This window comes from Procambarus clarkii, chromosome 20 (genome assembly GCF_040958095.1).
Source record: "Procambarus clarkii isolate CNS0578487 chromosome 20, FALCON_Pclarkii_2.0, whole genome shotgun sequence".
In the NCBI taxonomy this organism is placed as follows: domain Eukaryota; kingdom Metazoa; phylum Arthropoda; class Malacostraca; order Decapoda; family Cambaridae; genus Procambarus; species Procambarus clarkii.
The window spans coordinates 48,604,273-48,626,218 of record NC_091169.1 but is presented as its reverse complement, the minus strand read 5'-3'; the positions used below and the strand labels follow the sequence as shown (position 1 = coordinate 48,626,218).

The 21,946-nt window shown below is 48.1% G+C and overlaps 1 protein-coding gene across 2 annotated transcripts in view; it reads left to right on the top strand.

Annotated features, from left to right (window-relative positions):
• trus (programmed cell death 2 like trus) overlaps positions 1 to 21,946 on the top strand; it is a 136,008-nt gene that overhangs the window by 51,777 nt on the left and 62,285 nt on the right. For both annotated transcript variants that reach the window (XM_045737748.2, XM_045737749.2), the window contains 2 exons: positions 11,509 to 11,669; positions 11,820 to 12,132. In XM_045737748.2, the coding sequence (XP_045593704.1) occupies positions 11,509 to 11,669; positions 11,820 to 12,132 (474 nt within the window). The remainder of the gene's footprint in view (positions 1 to 11,508; positions 11,670 to 11,819; positions 12,133 to 21,946) is intronic.

The window sequence follows — 21,946 nt, the reverse complement described above, 5'->3', positions numbered from 1 at the left end:
CTCTGACCATGCCTCCAGGTCAGCAGTTTGGTCAATTTGGCTAATGGTGCCTGCAGTTGTCTGATGTAAACCCAGTCGATCAGATCCCCTTGCTGAGGTAAGGTTGAAGATCTCTTCTTGAACCTCTCAAAAATTTTTCAAATAGAAGGATAAGGGGGGGGAAGACTACTTTTTCTAGTTTGGTGAGCTGTAATGGAAAGCTCTCATGGTGTACGTCTTTCACCATGAGAATGGGATTTTTTCGTTCTCATGGTGGGATTTTCTTAACCCTTAAACTGTGCAGGCTATTTCAATGAATTGTCTGCATTGTTTGGATGCATTATGAGGTTCCGGAGTCGTAGTGGCTAGTAACAATCCTTTGTTCTTGCTTGGGGATTGGTACAGCTTTTGTCATACCTTTGTACTTAAAATTAAGTGGTGTGAGTTATCAACGGAGTTCTGAGGGGTCCTTTTTTTTTTTGTTTTTTTGGTGCCCTTCAATGACTTTGTTTGTTCCTGTTCTCTCTTTCAGGATGTGGGACTCGTGCAGCTTCATGCCCAGGTGTCTTTGTTGTTGGGAGCACTTGTGGTGGATGACATTCATGTCCATTTGCATTTTGGGTTTTGTTGTGTGGTTTTTGGACCTCTTTTGAACTTCATACTGACTGGCTCCAGGAGGACGTTGATGTAGGGCCTTACGCAGGGGTTTTGGCCTTTGTTCTAGCTACATAGGCTGCTCTTCCGAAGCTACATGCTCCTGTCCTCTGGGAGGTGGTTACCCCCCATTCTCTTCTTCCCTCTTTCCTGAGGAGATTGTGTTGCAGTTTCTTTCCTCTGCAGCTGCTGCTTGCAGGTCTCTTTCCTCCTTTGTTCTTGTAGTCTCATTCTTGTACTTGCAGTAGGTCAGGAAGAGCTGGGGCGTCGCCTGCTGTAAGTTGGGAAGGCCTCTGTAGAGCCAGATTCCGGTTTACAGACACTTACAGTACTGTAACTGGTTCTCCCTTTAGTCGGCACCATATTTGCCCTTCATGGAAGGCACCAGTTTATTGCTGTTCCCACCAGCTCTTTCATGGTTCTCCCTTTGATGGGTAATGAGGGGGGGAAAGGGCAGCACTGCCACCAAGGAGCCAGAGTGGTCCTTCTGTCTCCTTGGTGGCAGGCCCAACCTTGGTTTCAGGGGTTGCTAGCTCAATGTCTGAACCCAGGCCTAGTGTATTTCACTGGTTCACACTTCTCCTCGGCTATTCACCTCTGGAGTTTTTTGTGTGCCACCTTTATGGTGACCAGGTGGTTTCTTTGATAGTGTCCCACCTGCATTCCTCTTCTAGGCAACTGTATTTTTCATGGGGCTGCTTTTGCCAGTTCTCCCTTCGTCAGTGTTTTCTGTGGGAAGCCTCATTGGCTCCCTGAAGCTATCATACTGATATGTGCCATATTAGTTTGGTGCCATCAATCCCTGGAGTTAGTGCCTACAGGGGGCACTCGAACCTGGCCCCCCTCAGAGAGGCACAGGGAGCAATGGCCAAATGAGCACTCTACATTTAGAATTTGTCATGGGTGCCATCGACTGGGGAAGGCATCCAGAAAGGTAGGCAAACCAATACAAACCCCTAACTGGTTAAAATTGCAACCTACGTTCGAACAGAGCCAAAGAACTCCCTTCAAAAGAAGAAAATGTAATAAACAAATTGTCATCCAACTACAGAGCACCACTTGGTTTCCGAACTTTAGTTATCCGAAACTTCCAGTTTCCCGATTGGGGTTGGGGAGTCATGCTACCCGAACAAAGTTCGGGTAGGAAGGGGTCCGCCAAGCTTCACGCCGGCTTGTTGTGGTGGGTGGGAGATGGTCCAGTTTGCCCACTGTGACTTCACAGATTCACGGCCTATTATTCCTATTATTTTGAATTGCCATAAGGCTGGAATGTTCATTCTGTGCTTTTGTTTTACATATCTGCACAATCAAGAAACATCTGTGCACCATGTTGGCTCCAAATGCACGCATTGCATCAGTGATGGCCGACTGGTGGGTGGATGAACGATGCAACTTAGGTGGGAGGCAGTATGAATGAGGAGGGGGGGAGAATCAGTGACAGAGGGGGAGAGAGAGATGCTAGGAGGGAGGGGGAGGTAGGGAGAGATGTTAGGAGGTAGGGAGAGATGCTAAGAGGGAGGGGGAGGTAGGGAGAGATGCTAGGAGGTAGGCAGGAAGGGATGGAAGTAGTGAGAATTAGGGAGGGAAAGGCAGGCTGGCAGGCACAGGCAGGCAGGCAGGCAGGCACAGGCAGGCAGGCAGGCAGGCACAGGCAGGCAGGCAGGCAGGCAGGCAGGCAGGCAGGCAGGCAGGCAGGCAGGCAGGCAGGCAGGCAGGCAGGCAGGCAGGCAGGCAGGCGCAGCAGGGAGTGAGTGGTAGTCACGCGGTTGAACCGCGTGACCTTGAGAGATGGGATGTAGGGGGGCGGGTGGTTTGTTGGTGGTGGGGGTGAGACCGGCTCATTCCCGAAGATAAGCCTAACACACACTACCCGTTAGCATGATGGCAGGGAGGGAGGCAGGCTGGCTGGAAAGGAAGCAGGCTGGCATGCTGGGAAGGAGGCAGGCAGGCTTGCAGGCTGGGAAGGAGGCAGGCAGGCAGGCAGGCTTGCAGGCTGGGAAGGAGGCAGGCAGGCTTGCAGGCTGGGAAGGAGGCAGGCAGGCTTGCAGGCTGGGAAGGAGGCAGGCAGGCAGGCAGGCTTGCAGGCTGGGAAGGAGGCAGGCAGGCAGGCAGGCTTGCAGGCTGGGAAGGAGGCAGGCAGGCTTGCAGGCTGGGAAGGAGGCAGGCAGGCTTGCAGGCTGGGAAGGAGGCAGGCAGGCAGGCTTGCAGGCTGGGAAGGAGGCAGGCAGGCTTGCAGGCTGGGAAGGAGGCAAGCAGGCAGGCAGGCTTGCAGGCTAGGAAGGAAGGAGGCAAGCAGGCAGGCAGGCTTGCAGGCTGGGATGGAGGCAGGCAGGCAGGCAGGCTTGCAGGCTGGGAAGGAGGCAGGCAGGCAGGCAGGCTTGCAGGCTGGGAAGGAGGCAGGCAGGCAGGGATGCTTGCAGGCTGGGAAGGAGGCAGGCAGGCAGGCAGGCTTGCAGGCTGGGAAGGAGGCAGGCAGGCAGGCAGGCTTGCAGGCTGGGAAGGAGGCAGGCAGGCAGGGATGCTTGCAGGCTGGGAAGGAGGCAGGCAGGTTTGCAGGCTGGGAAGGAGGCAGGCAGGCAGGCTTGCAGGCTGGGAAGGAGGCAGGCAGGCTTGCAGGCAGGCAGGCAGGCAGGCAGGCAGGCAGGCAGGCAGGCAGGCAGGCAGGCTTGCAGGCTGGGAAGGAGGCAGGCAGGCAGGCAGGCTTGCAGGCTGGGAAGGAGGCAGGCAGGCAGGCTTGCAGGCTGGGAAGGAGGCAGGCAGGCAGGCAGGTTTGCAGGCTGGGAAGGAGGCAGGCAGGCAGGCAGGCAGGCAGGCTTGCAGGCTGGGAAGGAGGCAGGCAGGCAGGAAGCGATATATGGGTGTTGAAGTGAACCATGAACCACGTGACCTTTGAGTGTGTGTGTGTGTGTATGGGTTTGGGGTGGGGGGAGAGGGGGAGGTGTATCGGTGGTGGGGGAGGGACCGGCTGACTCCGTAAGCCTAACCACACTCCACAGACCTGTGACCCAGATTTGTTTCTTAAATGTACAGTACAGCATCGTATATTTTAGGCAGGATGTGCCTGCAGGCTGGCAGGAAACATCCAGAGGATGTTTGCCAGACGTCTTAATAATCAGTTAGGAACAATTAAGGACTTTTATAAAGCGGATCAGGACTTCACTTATTGGTGAGTACAAACAAAACACAGTCGCATTTACGCTATGAACCTGTCGATTTTTTCCCCTAGAGTTTTTTTCGTGAATTTTTTCGGAAAAATTTATTTTTACATTTCTAGTTTATTTTTTCCCCTCTATTTCTCGTATACGAACTTACATGTTAACCGACGGGTCTCGTCCCCAAGGGGTTCGGAAACCAAGTGGTGCTCTGTAGCACGCCCGCCCATTAGCAGGAGGGGCAGCCCGTTCAGGCGAGCTAGCCGCTCCACCCCCCAGTTCGTTGACTGATGTGCCGGTGTCCACAAGCCTCCTCTGGCTTTGCATTATTGTCTGGCTTTGGCATTTGTGGCTTTGCCAGCTCTGTGTGTGTGTGGTGGTGGCCACGTGTTCTTTAAGTACATTGGGCTGCATGTGCCTAGGGCTATCTTCCCTACGTGCCCAGTAAGTACTTCTCTTGCGTGTTGGGGTTCTCTTCCCTGGGACGTTCGGGTCTCGTTCACATTTGAGGGCTTCGTTGCTTGACATTTGTTCTCACCCTTAGGGGTACATCGGGGGTCTTGGGCTTCCCATTTTGCAATGAGTAGGGGAGTGGGGTTTTGCTAGATGGGGCTCACTGTGGCTGGCAAAGCTTGCATTCAGCAGCGGCTGACGATTCTTTCTAGGGACCAGTTGGTTTGTGTGCGTGTTGCTTTAGGGATCATTTTTTTTATTTTGTTTTCTTGGCGCTTACTTGCTTATTTTGGCGGTGGTGGTCTACCTAGCTTCCCATAAGGCTAGCCTAGGTTGTGTTGGTGGTCCTCCTCTGTTGTCCCAAGGCTTCACGGCAATCAGTTGTCAGTTTGCCTGCAGCAGACAGGGATTACCGGCTTAGCTGGCCCCAGTGCCTGGGCTTCCCGTATGGCTAATGTACCCTACGGGCTCCTGGAAAACCCCGTTGGGTTCGGGGGTACCACTGGAGCTTCTTCCGAGCCCTGTCTCGCCTTGTGTGATGCTGAGGGTTATTCGTTGCCTCTGCCTCGTGATGACGATCATCCATCCAGCCTCCATCATGCTGCCTATAAGGTCACAGACACTTACGACCCTAAATCGTAACCAGTCCCGCAATCTTGCGGGACTGGTTGTCCACTTGTTATTCAATTTACCCATTCCTTGTCTGAGGATGTTAGGCATCAGGCAGCAGCTTTGTTGCATGCTAGGTATTCTTTGTTGCAACGAGCATGGTTGTATGCCCGGTTGGAAGCCCCAGAGCTACCGCACTTGGATTTTAGGGACCAGAATTTAGGGGCGTTGGTTACTTCAACCTTGGTTCAGTTCGCATCCTTGCTTCCTTCCCAGGTGGGAAGGAAGCAAGGTTCATCCTGCTCCTTCCGTGCCCTGCTTCCGGCTCCAAAATGTCAGAGGGTTTAAGGGTCGGGGCAGGTCCCTTTGGTTTAGCTTGGGATGATGCTCTGGTGGCTTCGGGGGTTGTCCCTTCCGACTCGGGGATGGAGGTTGAGCCCGATTTTCCCCGCCGAGACTTTGGAGTCGCCCCAGCAGGCGCCCCTCATTGAAGCTTTTTCCCCAGGACTCTGCCTTTTCTTCAAGGGTGGTGGGGGTGGATATGGGCTCTTCCTGGGGCCTGCATCGGGGGTTCCTGGGGCATGGGGGGAAGTCCGCTTGGAGTGCTTGGATTCCTTTTGACCCTGCCTCGGCACTTGCGCCTTCTGGGCACAAGTGCCCAGAAGGCACAAGGGGTTTTCTTATCCTCTGTCTCTGAATGAATTTGAGTTGGGGGCATCTCCCCACCCCTTCCCCCAAGGGTTCGTTTCCAGGTGCCTTTGGGTTCCTCGGATATGTCCTTCCGGAGATTTCATTCCTCTCGGATTTCCCCTGTGGAAGTTCGGGAGACTCTTGGTGTGTACCTCCTGCGAGACCCAGTTTACATCTCTCCAATGGCTCCGTCTTCCTTTGAGTTTGGTTCTTCCCCAATTTGGGTGCATTACAAGGTTTCGGAATCTTCCTGGCTGGTGGACTGCCCTTTCTTCTCTTTAGGAGCTTGGTGCGGGTTTTGCTGGACCCGCACTCTTGAGTGACAACAGGTTTCCTTGGTGTTGCAGGTGTTCTTGGGGAAGGCTCCTTGGCGTTCCCCAATGAGTGCCTCTTCACCCCTACACTTTCCCATGATGTGGGTCTGGAGCAGTTACATGCTCAGGTCCCCTCTCTTTCGGCTGCCTTGGTGGCAGATGACTATTGAACTCGCAGTCGTTTGGCTTCAGTCTTGTGCTTCTTCGGTCTTCTCAAGCTGTCCTCGGGCTGGCTTTCGGAGGATGTGGAGGCATTGAGTGGGGGGGACCTTTGGCTGGAGTTCTGGTTTTGGCTGTCGAGGCATTGGCTGTCCTGCTGAAGCTGATTGCATCCATCCTCCGGGAAGTGATTTCTCTGTTTTTGCGTCTCGGCTCTCATGTTGGCAGGCCATCCTTGTTCTCTCTTTAGATTCAGCTTGGGATTTGGCTTTGCAATCTTTGTCTCTGTTCTGTCCCCTGTTATTTCCAGAGGACTGTTTTATTCAGTTTTTGGCAATGACTTCTACCAGTTGCCGCCCTATTTCTGATTTGGTGGTGTTCATGGGGGAGGCAGTCTCACTCCTCTTGGGCTGGTCATACCAGGGCTTGGGTTTCGGTAGGTCGAGGTGGGCCTTTGGTGCCAGTTTCTGAGCCAGTGCGTTCTCCGGGGCTTTCTTCGTTTGGGCAGTGCAGTGGTCGCTCTTAATGGAAGTTGGCTTCTCGGAGGTTGCGTGGGGCCCTTTCGCGGGGGTGTCCCATTGACGGGGAGATGGAGGGAAGGCTGGCTCTGCTTGCCAATGCTTGGCTCCATGATTCGTGGGCTTCTCGTGTCATCTCTTCCGGCCTTTGGTGGCATTGAGTGGCTCCTCCTCCTCCTGTCGGGGGTTCGGGGCTGGCAGGGCAGGCTTCTTCCCCATCTCTGTCGGGTCATCTTGGAGGGGGTTTGCTTGGGCGTGGTCGAAACAACTTCGCCCCTCAAGTAGGTTTCTCACTTGTTTCCAGTTCTGAAACAAGACTTTGTGAATCTTGGGTTCATTCTGGACTTGTGCCGTCTGTCCCGGGTCTCTGCAGTCCATGGCTCTTCGGGGCTGGTCGCTTCTGGTAGCTTTTCTGATGAGTTCTCGGGGTTTAGCTCTCCACGCTGTTCACATTCGGGGTGTCCAACATCCTGGCAGATGGCCTGTCATGCTTTGTTCCTCTTTCCATGGAGTGAACGGTCGACACCGCCTCCTTCCTTTGGCTTTGTCAGTCGCCGGTGTTGGACCTCTTCGCGTTGGCTTGGTTCTGGCACCTCCCCGTATATGTGGCGCTAGAGTCCCACTGCGAGGTGTTCGCAGTGAACGCTTTCTGGCAGGACTGGTTGAAATGAGGGTTCCTGTACAGTACAACCCCCATTCAACGTATTATGTGGGACCAACCCTGGCATGTTGCAGCGTTGGATTCATTGCAGGTGGTGATCTTCAGGAGGCGTTTGTGTGTGTGTTTTTTCTTGTAAACAATAAAAATGTATTATATACTGTGCCTATATATTACTACTCTACTAAAAAATACTGTTACATTTGTTATTTACCTTATTGTTGGAGTTATGTCCATCTTGAATTCTCATGGAGTTGTGAATGCTGTACAGTAAATATGTACTGTACTGTATTATGCTGTTAGCACTGTATTGATAAGTAGTTCTGCTGTATGTTGAGTACTACAATACAGTTTATGAAAATTATTTTACACTAAAATTACTGTACTGCAACCTTAATTTTATCACTAACACTATGTACTTAAATTTAACACTTATTCTAACTTTTTACTCCACACACGATGATCTTAGATGTTTGCATCAGCTTTTCTGGTGCTCGCTGCTGCTGTGTTTGCTTCAGCTGCTGCTGAGCTGGTGCTGGCTGCTGTTGCTCTGGTGCTGGTACGGCCGTGCTCGTGCTGGGTATGGCTGTGCTGATTGATTTTCAGCTACTAGTTCTTGCAAAATATTCACTCATTTTCGGCACTAATAAGGCACTATTAGCAAGCCCCTGAGACATTTTGTTGTATACAGCTTGAGTCAAAAAATGGAAAATTCCACAATTATTCTTCCACCGGCAGACAAACACGTCACTTGCAGACAAAGCTAATGACACTGGGTGCCTGCTGTATGAATGCAGACTAGGTCTATATACCCTACAGTAGGCTGGTGTTTAAGTTAGATCCAGTAACATAAATTTCTCCTAAATATTGGCTTTACATCAAATTATATATTTTTAAGTTATACAGTATATTTAGTTTAGTAACATTATTACAATAATAAAAGCTATTAAAAATACTTATTTTAGAACTGATTTATTAATTTTATTATTTCAAAGTCATAGGTCACTGAACTGTGGCAACAAAATTGAACGAAACATGCATGGTGCTGTGTGCATACGGATTAGACCCGTCCACTTGGGCTGAAGTTCTTGTATCAATAACATGAATAATTTCTCAAATAGCAGATGTCTATCAAATTTCGGTGTATTTTATGTTTTATTTAGTTTATTTTAATTAGGATAATAGAGCTATTAAAACACCGGTTTTAGAAATGATGAATTAATCTGAAACTTTCAAAGTCATGGGTCACTGAACTGTGACAACACAGACGAAAGTGAGTGAAACCTCACTGTAAAGTGAGGTTTACAGTACAGTATTCCCTTATCTGTCCACCTCACTCATCTTATTTCATCATAGAAAATGTATATAAGATATCAACACTTTAGCTAGCTATTCACGCTTCAACCTTTAAATTACTCTACAAAGATACGTGTGCTACAAATCGGTGAACGAAAATCATGGAAACAGTCATTCAATTGTGTGGACCACTGTGGCTGGTGTTTGGTTAATTAATATGCTGCACTTGTTGTGTGGACTATTCTGGCTGGTGTTTGGTTCATATGGTTCACTTGTTAAGTGGTCCACTTGTGTGATCCAGCTTGTCATATGAAGGAATTATTAATTGTAACCTGTGATAGAATGGGAAAGTTTCCACCAGTCTGTGAACTCTGTCCCAACATTGTAAGCAAATCCACACATCTGCTTCGGCGAACCATTGTTCATCGAAATGGGGAAGTAAATCAGGCCTGAAAAGTGTGTGACTTAGCCGGAGATGCGGCGAATCGGGGTGTGTTGAATCAAGGTTGTACTGTACCTTCATCCCCCGGTTTAGCTTTTGCTTCGGGTTCTGGCTCGGCTCGAATATTTTCAGGAAAGAATGGTTCTCCTGGCCCCATGATGATTGGCCCAGCCTTGGTTTCAGACGCAGCTTGCACGGTGTTTGAACCTGGGTGTTTTTCCTCAGCTTCGCCACTTTCAGCAGATTGGGCCAGTGATATACCTTGCTGGTTCGACTTGCTCTTCTACTCTTCACATCTTGGTTCCTTATTTTTTTTTTTTTGACACAGGTGTATCACCATTTGTATGGTGATCCCATGTCTTCGTTGATGGTGACCCACCTGCAGTCTTCCTCTGTGACAGTATGAAGCTTCTTGGCAGTCTTTCTTCCATTTCCTTCCCCTTCGTAGGATTTTGTTGGTGTCTATTCCAGTTGTTTTGTCCTGTCTTTCTTGGCTCTTTCAGGCCTGGCATCATATGCCAAATACTGTTGCTTCTTATCATGCTGCACTGGAAGAGCAGCTCCAGCTTACGTTCGGGATGGATGTCACTTCTCTTCATTTCATGAGTTCTCTCGTGCCTTTTTTCACCTCTAGCTTGCTCATGTGCCACCCGAGCCTTCTTGGTCTTTGGACTGGGTGCTCTCGTTTTTCTCTTCTTGGTTTGTGGTGGTCCCTTCAGTCCGGGATTGATTTTGGAACTCGTTGATTTTAGTGTCTCAGACTTTAGGCTGCCAGGGGAGCCAGTCGGCCGAGTGGACAGCACGCTGGACTTGTGATCCTGTGGTCCCGGGTTCGATCCCGGGTGCCGGCGAGAAACAATGGGCATAATTTCTTTCACCCTATGCCCCTGTTACCTAGCAGTAAAATAGGTACCTGGGTGTTAGTCAGCTGTCACGGGCTGCTTCCTGGGGGTGGAGGCCTGGTCGAGGGCCGGGCCGCGGGGACACTAAAGCCCCGAAATGATCTCAAGATAACCTTAAGATAACCATGTGGGAGAGCTTCATGCTCTTCTAGGCACGAGGGGTTTTGGTCTTTTTGCCCTGGTGGGCGTTTTGCTTGGTTGCAGCCAGCTGCCTCTTTTCTGGCGAAGAATGAGTCGGCTGGTTTCTGGAGGGGTCCATTGGTTGTGGATGCTTGGCTGGGTTTGGCTGGGAGTGCATTAAGGGCTTTTTCCAGTGGTGGCTGTACACCGCTACCTTTGGGCCTTTTTTCATTTCTGCTTCGGTGGAATTCTTGTGAGTTGACCCAGATTCTCTTGTCCCCTGTTTCAGGGATTGTATTTCTCAGGTCATCCGTAGTGTCACAAAAGCTAGCCAGTCTGCGGTGCGCCCTCATGCCCATGTCAGGAAGTATGCTGCTCTGATGGATGTGTTCGCTAATATGTCTTGGGCAGATATTCAGGCAGTGAGGTTTTAATGTTCGAACAGGGTATTGGTAGCCAAGTATCTCGTAAATGTCCCTGGTCCTCGTCGGCCTTGTGTTACATTGGGTTGTGTATTGTGGCCATGAGTATCTTCTTCGTCCTGGTACCTGTGGTGCCCCCTCCTCCCTGGTAGGTGCCCATTTCTCTGTGGATAGTTAGCTTCAGGAAGTCTCTAGGGGCTTCTACCAGAAAACCAGCATTGAATGTAATAAAAATCCAATTTCTGGGTGAGCCTGAGAGACTCCCCAACACACACACACACACACACACACCTTACTGCCGTGGCATATTCCATCATCATAGAACTGACTGGTGGGACGTGCCGGCTATCTTGGTCCACCCAGGTGAAGAGTTTGCCTGGGGGAAGTAGGGAGGCTTGCAAGTTTACTCAAGCTAGTTTCACAAAATTTTGGTAGTTTTTCATTGTTGGGGGAGTTCTTTTGGCAATTTTGAGGTTGCGGGTTCGTTTTAACATGCAGTAGTTCTGCAAGGCCATGCAGTAGAACGTTCTTGTTGTTTGTGGTTGGTTAGCTTCAGGAGCTCCCTGAGAAACCCAACATTGAATGTACCCTAATGAAACACCTCTTTCTTGGCCCCAGATTCCCTCCCAGCTTTCTCAGAGTTGTTCATCATCTCCAGAAATGTGTAGGGAAGGCGGCTAAGGGCAGGGGCCAGGCCACCTGGTGGTGGTGGTGGTCAGTATTAATGAGTTTCAAACTAGTTTGAGTGAATCTCATGTTTCATGCAAATGATTTGCAGTGTTTGGCAGTTTTTGAGACTTCTAATCTCAGGTTGCCTATAAAGCTTCACAGACTTTCTATATGTTTTTCCTGTGTGGTGGTGAATTGTTGTTTGTTCCCTTCGCCTCTGTGTGAAGGCTAGGTTCTGGCTTTGGTTCCCAGTTGGCCAAACAATTTTTGCAACTGATGTCACCCATTAACATGGATCAATCTCAGCAGGCTAGCTTAAGGGAGCCACCGGGGCTCCGCTAGAAAGAGGCATTTCATCACATTCAACACTGTAACATCACAATGCTCAATTACATTTTTAATTGGCTTCCTCCATTTAAATAAAGTTTATATTTTTAAAGTTTTAATATTTTTCTTTATTTTCATTATCAGGATTGGTGCGTAAGTGGTGGTGAAATTCCAATGTGTAAACGTTGTGGCAGAAGGCAATCCTTAGTTGTTCAAGTCTATTCACCTTTGGAAGGGTCTTTATATCACCGAACACTTTACGTATTTGCTTGTGTGACTCAGGAATGTTGGAATCGCTCAAACAGGTGTGAAAATTGTCTTTTGTGTCAGAAGAATATTTACCAATGATTAAGTTTATATTGTAACTAATGTTTGTGTAGAATAGTATAACTAATTTTTTTATAAGAATGGTTATACAGTACTTGTATCTCTTTTAATTGTATTTTTTCTTTTAGTTGGACTTGTTTACGAAGCCAAATTCTAGATCCTGCAGCTGCGAGAACTACCTCCCCTTCCTCTAAATCTCCTCCATCTGTGTCATCCTTTGGTGGTGAAAGTTGGTTCCAAGATGAACATGACTGGGGAGGTAATGACAATGATGGTAATGGCAATGCTGATAACTTCAACTTGGCATCATCGTCGCAGCTGTACCTGGACAACATGGCCAAGACAGGAGGGGGAAGGAGTAACCTTAACAATATAAACTCAAACACGGCTTCCATCACTGAAGTTGCACAAAAGATGGAGAGCAAGCTAAATATCATTGAGGTTGGTTTACTTGTTCTCAGTGTTTGGTTTTACTCACTTTATTTCTATGCTTTTCCATGTTTTAGTATTTGGGTTATTTTATGTAAAGTTAAGAACTTTCGCTTTAATCTCGATGCTGTGCAGCCGTCACACGCAGTGAAGAGGTGCACAAGAGGTGCATAAGAAAAAAATTATTTCCAATTTTGTGTTTTTGTTTTAAGTGAACAGTCACACACAGATGACAATACCCATCCTGCGGTAGATGGGATTGGACAGCCATCATGTTGACACCTGGTGGTTGCTTGTGCAGCATTTGTGATTTTCTCATCTCTTCCTCTGGAGATTCTCTTGGACTTAAGCTGGTTTTCTGGGCCTGTGTGGGCTGAAAGCAGTCACCCAGGGAGCACTCACTACAGGCAGAGGCCGAAGCCTCCTTTCTGGATGCCTCCCAGGGTGGGGGCAACATGGATGTTGATGGCCAGTTCTCAACAGGCAAATGTCTGCTGATAAATGAGCCCGCAGAAGCTGCCTCAGAGCAGGACGCTGAGAGAATGTCCTTGCTTACAGTGGATATTTCTCCAGAGGTACCTTCTTTCACATCTGTGGTGGTCTGTATCCAGTCAACAACAACTCGGTGCCTTTTTACGAATCTCCATACCTTAAGTGGGTGCGGGCTCTATCGTACATCCGGCTGTCAGACATAATCTCACTGGGGGACCGGCTTGTCAGATGTCGACATGTGGTCGACATGTGTTATCCCAGGGGGAGTTGTCTTGGGCCCATTAAGGGAAGACCAAGCCAAATGTCTTAGGTGCTATTTTAGAAGACATTCACACCACTAGGCAGGTGTTGTGGGTACATCGATGGATCATCTGGAAGTCACTAGGATTCGTGGAACTGTGGGGGGGGGGGCACTATGTCCATGGTATGTGTTAAGTTTGTTGGACCCCTCCCTGACCGGGTGGCACCACACAGGACCACGTTTCGAGTAATGCCCTATAATTTTCCGGTGAGCCATTGGTTAGTTGTTCTCGCTGGTTGAGAGAGATGTCGAAAGCCCTTGGGTCTACTTCTCTGCGTAGTCTCCAGGAGGACACCTTCCTGCATCCATGGGCCCGTCACCGCTCATGTCATCTTGACATGGCCCCCCCTCACTCGCCTTCGGATTGGGCACACCTGTCTGGCTGCGCATCTCCATCGTCTTTGGTTGGTACAGTGTGTCCTCACTTGAACGAACTATATGGGGCGAAGCCGATTCGTTCCAGTGCGGAATTCGTTCCATCCGTCCGGCCCCAACAACCTTCTTATTTTTTTTTTTTTAAACATATGCCAGGACACATTAGTTTGTTTCTTTGTTGTGTGGTGCTTCATTATAATATCTTTCATGCTCTTTTGGTGTCAATAATAATCTGAGATGCGAGAATCACCATCCCCCACCCCACTCACACCATCCTCCACACCACCCACACCATCCTCCACACCACCCACACCATCCCCCACACCATCCTCCACACCACCCACACCATCCTCCACACCACCCACACCATCCTCCACACCACCCACACCATCCTCCACACCACCCACACCATCCTCCACACCACCCACACCATCCTCCACACCACCCACACCATCCTCCACACCACCCACACCATCCTCCACACCACCCACACCATCCTCCACACCACCCACACCATCCTCCACACCACCCACACCATCCTCCACACCACCCATACCATCCCCACACCACCCATACCATCCCCCACACCACCCACACCATCCCCACACCATCCCCCACACCATCCCCCACACCACCCACACCATCCCCCACACCATCCCCCACACCACCCACACCATCCCCCACACCATCCCCCACACCACCCACACCATCCCCCACACCATCCCCCACACCACCCACACCATCCCCCACACCACCCACACCATCCCCCACACCACCCACACCATCCTCCACATGTAATGATCTGGGGCTCAGCTCATTGGTTCTCCCTTCTCCCCTCTTTTCCCTCTCCTTCTCCCCTCCTTTCCTTCTCCCTCTCCCCTCCTTCCTTCTCCCCTCCCCTTGGCCGTCATTCGTCTCCTCTTCCTCCCCCCCCTCTTGTCGCCCATTTGTCAAGGTCAAGAGGTTGACCTGAGGGTGGGGTGGTCTTGGATACCTTGGCTTCTCCCACTCAATTCCCCACTCAGATGTTCCCCTCTCCATCCCCTCTCATCCCACCGCTGCCACCATTGTAATGACCGCTTACCCTGTCGTAATAACCGTGCCTCTATAGTAATAACCCGATGTTCCCCAGTATTAATCCTGTTATCTTGTTATCTCTCGTGATCGTAATATACGCTCTCTGTTGTACATCTCTGTCTCTCTTCACTCAATACCCCAGCTTAACACTGTTACAGTCCAGCATGACCCCTCACTGGACTGCCACGTATATAAGAGGAATATTAAATGAGGAAGCTACACCAAGGACAAGGGTTATTCGCTTATTACTAATTATAAAATAAAAACCATTAAAGCACTGCCACCACCTTCCCGACCAACCATATCTGAATGTGTCTTATCACCGATCCCCCAGGAAGGCAAGGAATCAGTAACCATGGAACTCCGGGTAATATGAATTTCAGTAATAAATTTTGGAAAATTAGTTTGTGTAATTTACGTTACTAATTTAAATCCAAGGGCAACTTTAGTATCGATTAATTGTTAGGAGAACCTGGGGGGGGCTTCCAATACAACACCTAAAAAATGACAAAGTAGCAAAATATATCAAAGGGGATCTGGGGCTCAGCTCATTGGTTCTCCCTTCTCCCCTCTTTTCCCTCTCCTTCTCCCCTCCTTTCCTTCTCCCTCTCCCCTCCTTCCTTCTCCCCTCCCCTTGGCCGTCATTCGTCTCCTCTTCCTCCCCCCCCCCCCCTTGTTGCCCATTTGTCAAGGTCAAGAGGTTGACCTGAGGGTGGGGTGGTCTTGGATACCTTGGCTTCTCCCACTCAATTCCCCACTCAGATGTTCCCCTCTCCATCCCCTCTCATCCCCTCTCACCGGCCTCTTCCCCATACGAGGCAGAGTCAAATGTCCCTACTCGCTATCTTAGAGGAGACAGGCTTGAACATAATTTATCAGTTTTGTAAACATTGCTCGCAGGTGCCTGGGCTCCATAGACGCGCCTTGTCCCCCTTCTCTTTAGCTGGGGAGAGCTGACTCAATCTTCAGGAATTCATGTAGCTTTCCACGACAGATCAGTGAAGGTGATTGGCCTGAGATAAGGGCCAAGTCCTTATTGGCCCTAGTGTAACACGGGTTAGGGTTTCTCTCTCTACTTCCTTCTTTCTTTGCCCTCTACCCGTATTCTTACTTTTTATTCTCTACCAAGGGACTCCAAAACTTTTACCAAAGCCAACTCCACGCCACGTGGTCCTAAGACGATTGACCGACTTTAGGATTCTACACCCAGTATGACGTGACCTAGGCTCTGAGCAAAACCCTAGAGTCGCCTCTACGCTGCCACCACCAGACCAGCAACACAGAGCAATGATCGAGGTCTGGATCGATCACGCTAATTAATCAACCTAGGGGCTTGATCCCCACTCGATGACCGTGGAAACTTAAGAGTGTGAAATTAATTACACGGGAATGATTCGATGTTAGAATCGGCGCCCAATCCAACTCTACCTCGTGTGGACCACGTGACCAGGACAAGTGTACACATAAAACACATGGAAATAATAAAATGCAAAATATTAACAAATTTAATTTATTAAAAGAAAAACTAAAACAAAATCTAAATATGTTCACTCCCTGTCACTTTAACACTCCCTACTTGACCTGAATGGCAAATGAGACTATTTCTATACATAACAATAGCAACTATACCTCTGTTTTACCAGCTAAAGATGTTGGGCTGGTCTCGGGGAGAGGTAAGATGTTTGACCTCTCCCAGCTGCTCCTGTTTCCACACTGATCTGTCCTCGTCTGATCTAGCCCAGACTAGAACATTGTATTGTTCTGCATCGCTTACCCAGTTACTTTAGCAAGGTTAAGTTATAACAATTAACCTGTTGTACTGAATTGATCCAGACTGGTTGAATTATTTTACTGAAATTAAACTACAAACATCTAACGGCAGAGCTGTTCCCGATCCCAAAAATGGTTAATTGAACTTTGAGAAATAGTAGACATGTCAACCCCTGATGACCTATGACCGCCGGTCACTCCGCCATACAAGTTAGATCTGATTCGTGACGTCACTGATGGTGACTTAAACTCAATAATTAGAATACTCTTGATATTGTACCCAGTACTATTATACAATACAATTTTAATACAAAATGAATAAAGGCTAATTTCTCTAAATTACTGAATACTATAGGATGATTCATTATACGCAGCTATGAACAAAGCGTCGGTTATTTCCACCGCGAATTCCCCTGGGGTCCTGGTTCCCAGGTCACCATGCGGGCTCAGCTTCCCATTCTCTTTTGTCGATAACCCACTCTGGATAATTCTTACAACCAGCCTAGTTTGTTACAACCCCCCCCGCACAAGCACTTAGTAAACCTTGTTAATTTGTTAAAAAATCACGAGGTTTAGTATCCAAACCCACAATTCAACTCATGCCACAAACAAAAGCTAACCTAACTAATAAAATTTGACAAATATTTGAGTGTCCAACATCAACATGTTTAAATTCATAAATTTCTCAGCTGTCAACTGACAGCAATCCTCAAACATCAGGAAACATACATCCTATCCTTACTGACCTAGCTAAATAACATGGCCCTACTCTATCATCAAAGACTAGCTATTAAACTCTCTTGGCTCTTCACTGTCCATGTGTCCTCTAGAGCCGGCCACACCGTGCTCAAACATAAACATTAAAGTTATAACTTCAGACTGAACTTTCAGTCATCCGGGAGCGTACTACGGAACTATCAAGTTCACATCCGTGTACTAACCACTCCCCATCAATGTCAACCTTGACATGCTAAGGAACACACCTAATGTTTATTACATGTATCTAAAAATATAAAAAAAATTCCTATACTATATCACAGGTTTCAGCTGACTGTACAGCCAAGTGTTCTCACTCACTAGAAGTGTCAATGTTTATATTGGTCCGCCTCTCCTGTGTTCAAACATTCTGCAAAAAATAGCACAACATAATTTTCCATAACCGTTTGTTCTGGGCTGAGACAATTACACAGGGCTTCGATTTTGATTACTGACCAATTTATAGAGTAAAATTTTCATATATTATACCAGAATTATTTTAAATCTGTTTTTCAACATTTAAAAAGTATTGTGATTCTAACTCTGTTTTTCAACATTTAAACAAGAGTGTCCAGATATTCTTTTACACAGATGTTCAGAGCCAACTTTGTTGTTTTGTATCAATTGTTCATATTGAGTAATCGAGAAAAAAAAATCGATGCTGCTGGATGCTGAATGTAGTCGCTGACGATGACGGTGTCGATCTTGCTTCTCCCCGTGTGTAGACATCAATACCTGGTCCTCTTGTACTCCCATCCGGTACTCTTGAATGACGACAGAGTGTAGTAGAGCGGAGTGCCAAGTGACAGCTGTAGAATACTGTTACTTCGGCCATTAATCTTGCTCTCGACAGTCCACACGCCTTCATATCAATCACAGTTCACACGGCAGTCTTGATGTTAAACTTGACGGCGCAGATGACCACAGCAGAACAGGACTGGATGTACCAACGGTGTCTCTTAGCAGGAGTGGTGTCAGAAGGTCGTAGAGGCGGGTTGCTTGTTTGCAGAACAGGTGAATCTCGTCTTCCATCATTGCTCACGTCATCTCAGGCGTTTCTTGATGTCACCAGGTTACTAGGCCGTAAACACCAACTGTGTATACCCTCGTACCGCCGACTTTAGGCCCAAAGGAGACAATTTTGCAACCTTCTATTGGCGAGTCCCGGTACTCTGTAGGGAAACCGTGCCTTCCACCTGTGACCGCCTTACTTCCGCTTTCTTGTTACTTCAGATGACGTAATCATTAATCTTCCGGCGAAATTCTTGAGTACTGCTAAATGCTTTCCATTTCTTGACCTCTCCTCCAACACTGCTGGAATGGCTGCAGTCTTGATGACGCAGCAGGTGGGTAGTGGTGATCTCGAGACAGCTACCCCGGCGTTGTATGGCACCTCCGGTGACTGCTATAATGTGGACAGCTCGCTGGCCCTGACAACCTCGTTAGTGACGTGAGGCGTCGGCCGGGTGACTCTTGGACAGTCACTTATCCCCAAAGTAACTGATGTATGGGTTACTGGGTCTGGTGGGGGGAGGGCTTTGTGTAACGTGCCTCCCCCCTCGGTCTTTACAGACAAGGGTTCACGTGTGGCTGGAACAACTGGGTCGGTGTACCAATCAGACCTGGGAACAGACAGACACAACACAGCGGAAGCATAGATATACTCTGGGTTTGGTGGAGGTGGAACCCCAGAGCACGGTAAAAGTTGCTACCTGAGTCAAGTATAGACATAGTACACCTCATTGCCTTTACAGGAAAATCTAATGAATACTAAATTATACTAACCAAGGAAGTTACTTTACTGTATAGCGCGAGATCTCGTCACCATAGGGTGGCGAGACTGCACCTGACTACTGATGAGCGATGACAGAGGGTCATCCTCATCCTCTGACTCGTCGGTGAAGCCATGAGTTAGCACTGCTGAGTCAGGAACTAGACCCGCTGAAGGCAGTTCTAATTCCTCTCTAGCATGATATTGTTTCAATTTATTTATATGAATTGTCCTTTCCACCTGGTCCTCGAACACTCCTTTTATAACAAGATTAACTGGCCCCGCCCTTTTAATTACTCTATAGGGTCCTCGCCACCTCGGAGCTAGTTTCCTGCTCTGATTGGCGGGCGCAGCCTCATTCACTCTCAGTACGAGGCTCCCTTCCTTCAACTCAAGAGGGCGCACTTTCTTGTCATAAAAATGAGCATACCGAGTCCGTGCCTTCTTGGACGCTTCGGCTGCAATATTCCATGCATTTCTAATTTTTCCAAGGACCTCTGAAGGATAGTCCTCCCCGTATGCAACATTATGTCTATTAAGCAGACCTGAGGGGAAATTGCATGAATTACCAGTAAACAAATGAAGTGGTTGGGTGTTAATTGATTGGTGGATGGCAGTATTCAAGGCGAACTGAACATAGGGTAGGTGTTCATCCCAGGTGTTTGCATCATGTTCAGCAAGGATTGCAAGCATATCCTTGACTGAACGGTTAGTCCGTTCCGTCATTCCGTTTGCTTGTGGGTGGTAGGCCGTTGTAAAAGCCGAAGTTGTCTCTAAAATCTTACAAACTTCTCTAAATATATTCCCATTGAATTCTTGACCCCGGTCAGAGACTAAAACTTTAGGAGGTCCGAATACAGTAACGAACCTACGCAAGAACGCATCTGCAACCGTACGAGAATCCTTCTGAGGTAATGCAACTAGTGTAGTGTATCTAGACAGATGGTCAACTAGCACCAACACATATCTGTTACCTGAATGACTGTGGTGTAAATCAATCTGATCGGCCCCCACACGATCTAACGGTTCACGAATTTCAGGGAATTCCTGAAGTGGGGCTTGTACCTTAAGGGTACCTTTCCTCCTCTGGCAACGAGGGCACGACTTCACGAAATTGATTACCTCAGAAAGTAATCCTGGAAAATAAAATAGAGACTTTGCTTTTAAGTGGGTTTTAAAGATCCCCGGATGCCCTGCAATTTTTGAAGCATGTGCAAGCTTTAACGCTGATGACCGCAACGCGTCCGGAATAACTAGCTGAAATACTGCCCTATCATTCTGGCTATTAACATAATACAGGACGCCCTGTTTCATCTCAAAATCATGTATAGGTAAATTCTTTTTCTTTTTCGGGTATTTTCCTCCCTCTAAATACTCAATAATCTCTTTCCATCTCGGCTCGTTCATCTGGTATTCTCTCATTTTATCCGATGGAATGGTTTCAATATTTTCATTAATCTGCATTGCCGCTATATTTCTACTTAGCGTATCTGGCACAACATGTGCTGGACCAGGCTTGTACAAGATCTGGAATGAGTGGGCCGAAAGTTCATGAGACCAGCGTGACATTCGTGGGCATTTCGTTCGCTTTTTAAATGTGTGTGTTAATGCTCGATGGTCTGTGTAGATTACAAAATGCCGCTGAAATAGGTAAGGCTCGAAATACCTAACTGATTCTACTACTGCCAGTGCCTCCCGATCCGTAGCTGAATAATGAACTTCAGGTCCTTTGACCTTCCTACTGAAATAGGCTACTGGATGGGGTAAATTATCTGCGTCTCGCTGAATTAAGCACCCGCCAATAGCAATACCGCTGGCGTCAGTGTGCACTTCCCACTCTTTCTCAAAATCAGGAATAGCCAATACCGGTGTCGTGATTAGTTGGTCTTTCAGTTTGCGATAGGCCTCGTCATGTTCTGATTTCCACACAAACTTCGCATTTTTCTTTGTCAGATCAGTCAGGGGTGCTGAAATGCCAGCGAAACCTTCAATGTGACGACGAAAATATCCGGCCGCCCCAAAAAACCTACGCACGTCCTTTGCTGTCCTTGGAGTAGGCATGTCAGCAATGGCGCGGCAAGAATCTGGGTCAGGTCGGATACCGTCTGGGCACACCTGGAACCCCAGAAATTTGAATTTCTGAGCCGCCAGGGTGCACTTCTGAACATTCAGCCTGAAACCTGCCTGATCTAACAACTTCAAAGTCTCAGTCAAGTCCTGCAGGTGTTCCTCAAACGTCCTGGAATATATCACAACATCATCCAGGTACGCTAAAGAATGCCTACCCAGTACCGGACTAAGGATAAAGTTGATGGCCCTCTGAAACGACGAAGGCGCTGTCTTCAAACCAAACGGCATCCTACGGAATTGATAAGTGTGCCTACCATCCAAGAATGCTGTTTTTTCCCTATCTTGTTCTGCCACCGGAATCGCTCAATACGCCGATTTTGCGTCAAGAGTTGAGAAATACTTAGCAGCACCAAATTGATCTATTATCTGCTGTATTCGGGGCAACGGATACACATCACCCTTAGTTAGTTCGTTCACCTTCCGGTAGTCAACACAGAAACGATAACTACCGTCCGGTTTCCGAACTAGCACAACAGGAGAGAGCCACGGTGACGTATTAGGCTCTATCACGCCCTGTCTCAACATTTTCTGGCACTCCTCCCTGATAATGTTCTTTGCCTGTTCCGGCAACCTCCACTGTCTCGTGTACACAGGCAAATGATCACCAGTTGGAATGGTGTGCTCGATCTTATCAAGGAGACCAATCTGGTCATCCTCTGTCGCAAACAATTTTGGGAATTTTCGTAAAACTCCTCTCAGTGCCTTCCTATCTGCCTGTGCAACATGTTGCAAATCAAGTGCTGAAATTAATTTTTACACTTCCTCTACATTCTGTGCAACATTTCTCGTCTCGTATTGTACTTTGGATGGTGTTTTAGTGTTCAACATATTCAGTGCACTACATTGTGCAGTGACGGCTGGCGTCTCAGCTGACTCATGGTGAAAGATTTCTGTGTCCTCCACCATGGTTCCCTGAGATACCCTATCACCTGCCCTGAAGCGAAAAGTCTTATGTGAAAGATTGACAACTGGAATGAGTGCACCTTTATCGAGCACTACAACTAAGTGATGAGGAATTAATAAACTATCACATCTCCCAGCCACCTGAAGGGTGGTACCTGGTTGTATGTGACGTCCCACGGCTACTTTAATAAATTTAACAGAATGTGGTGGGCAACTCTGTTTGGTCAATGCATGCAATGCGCATGACCTCT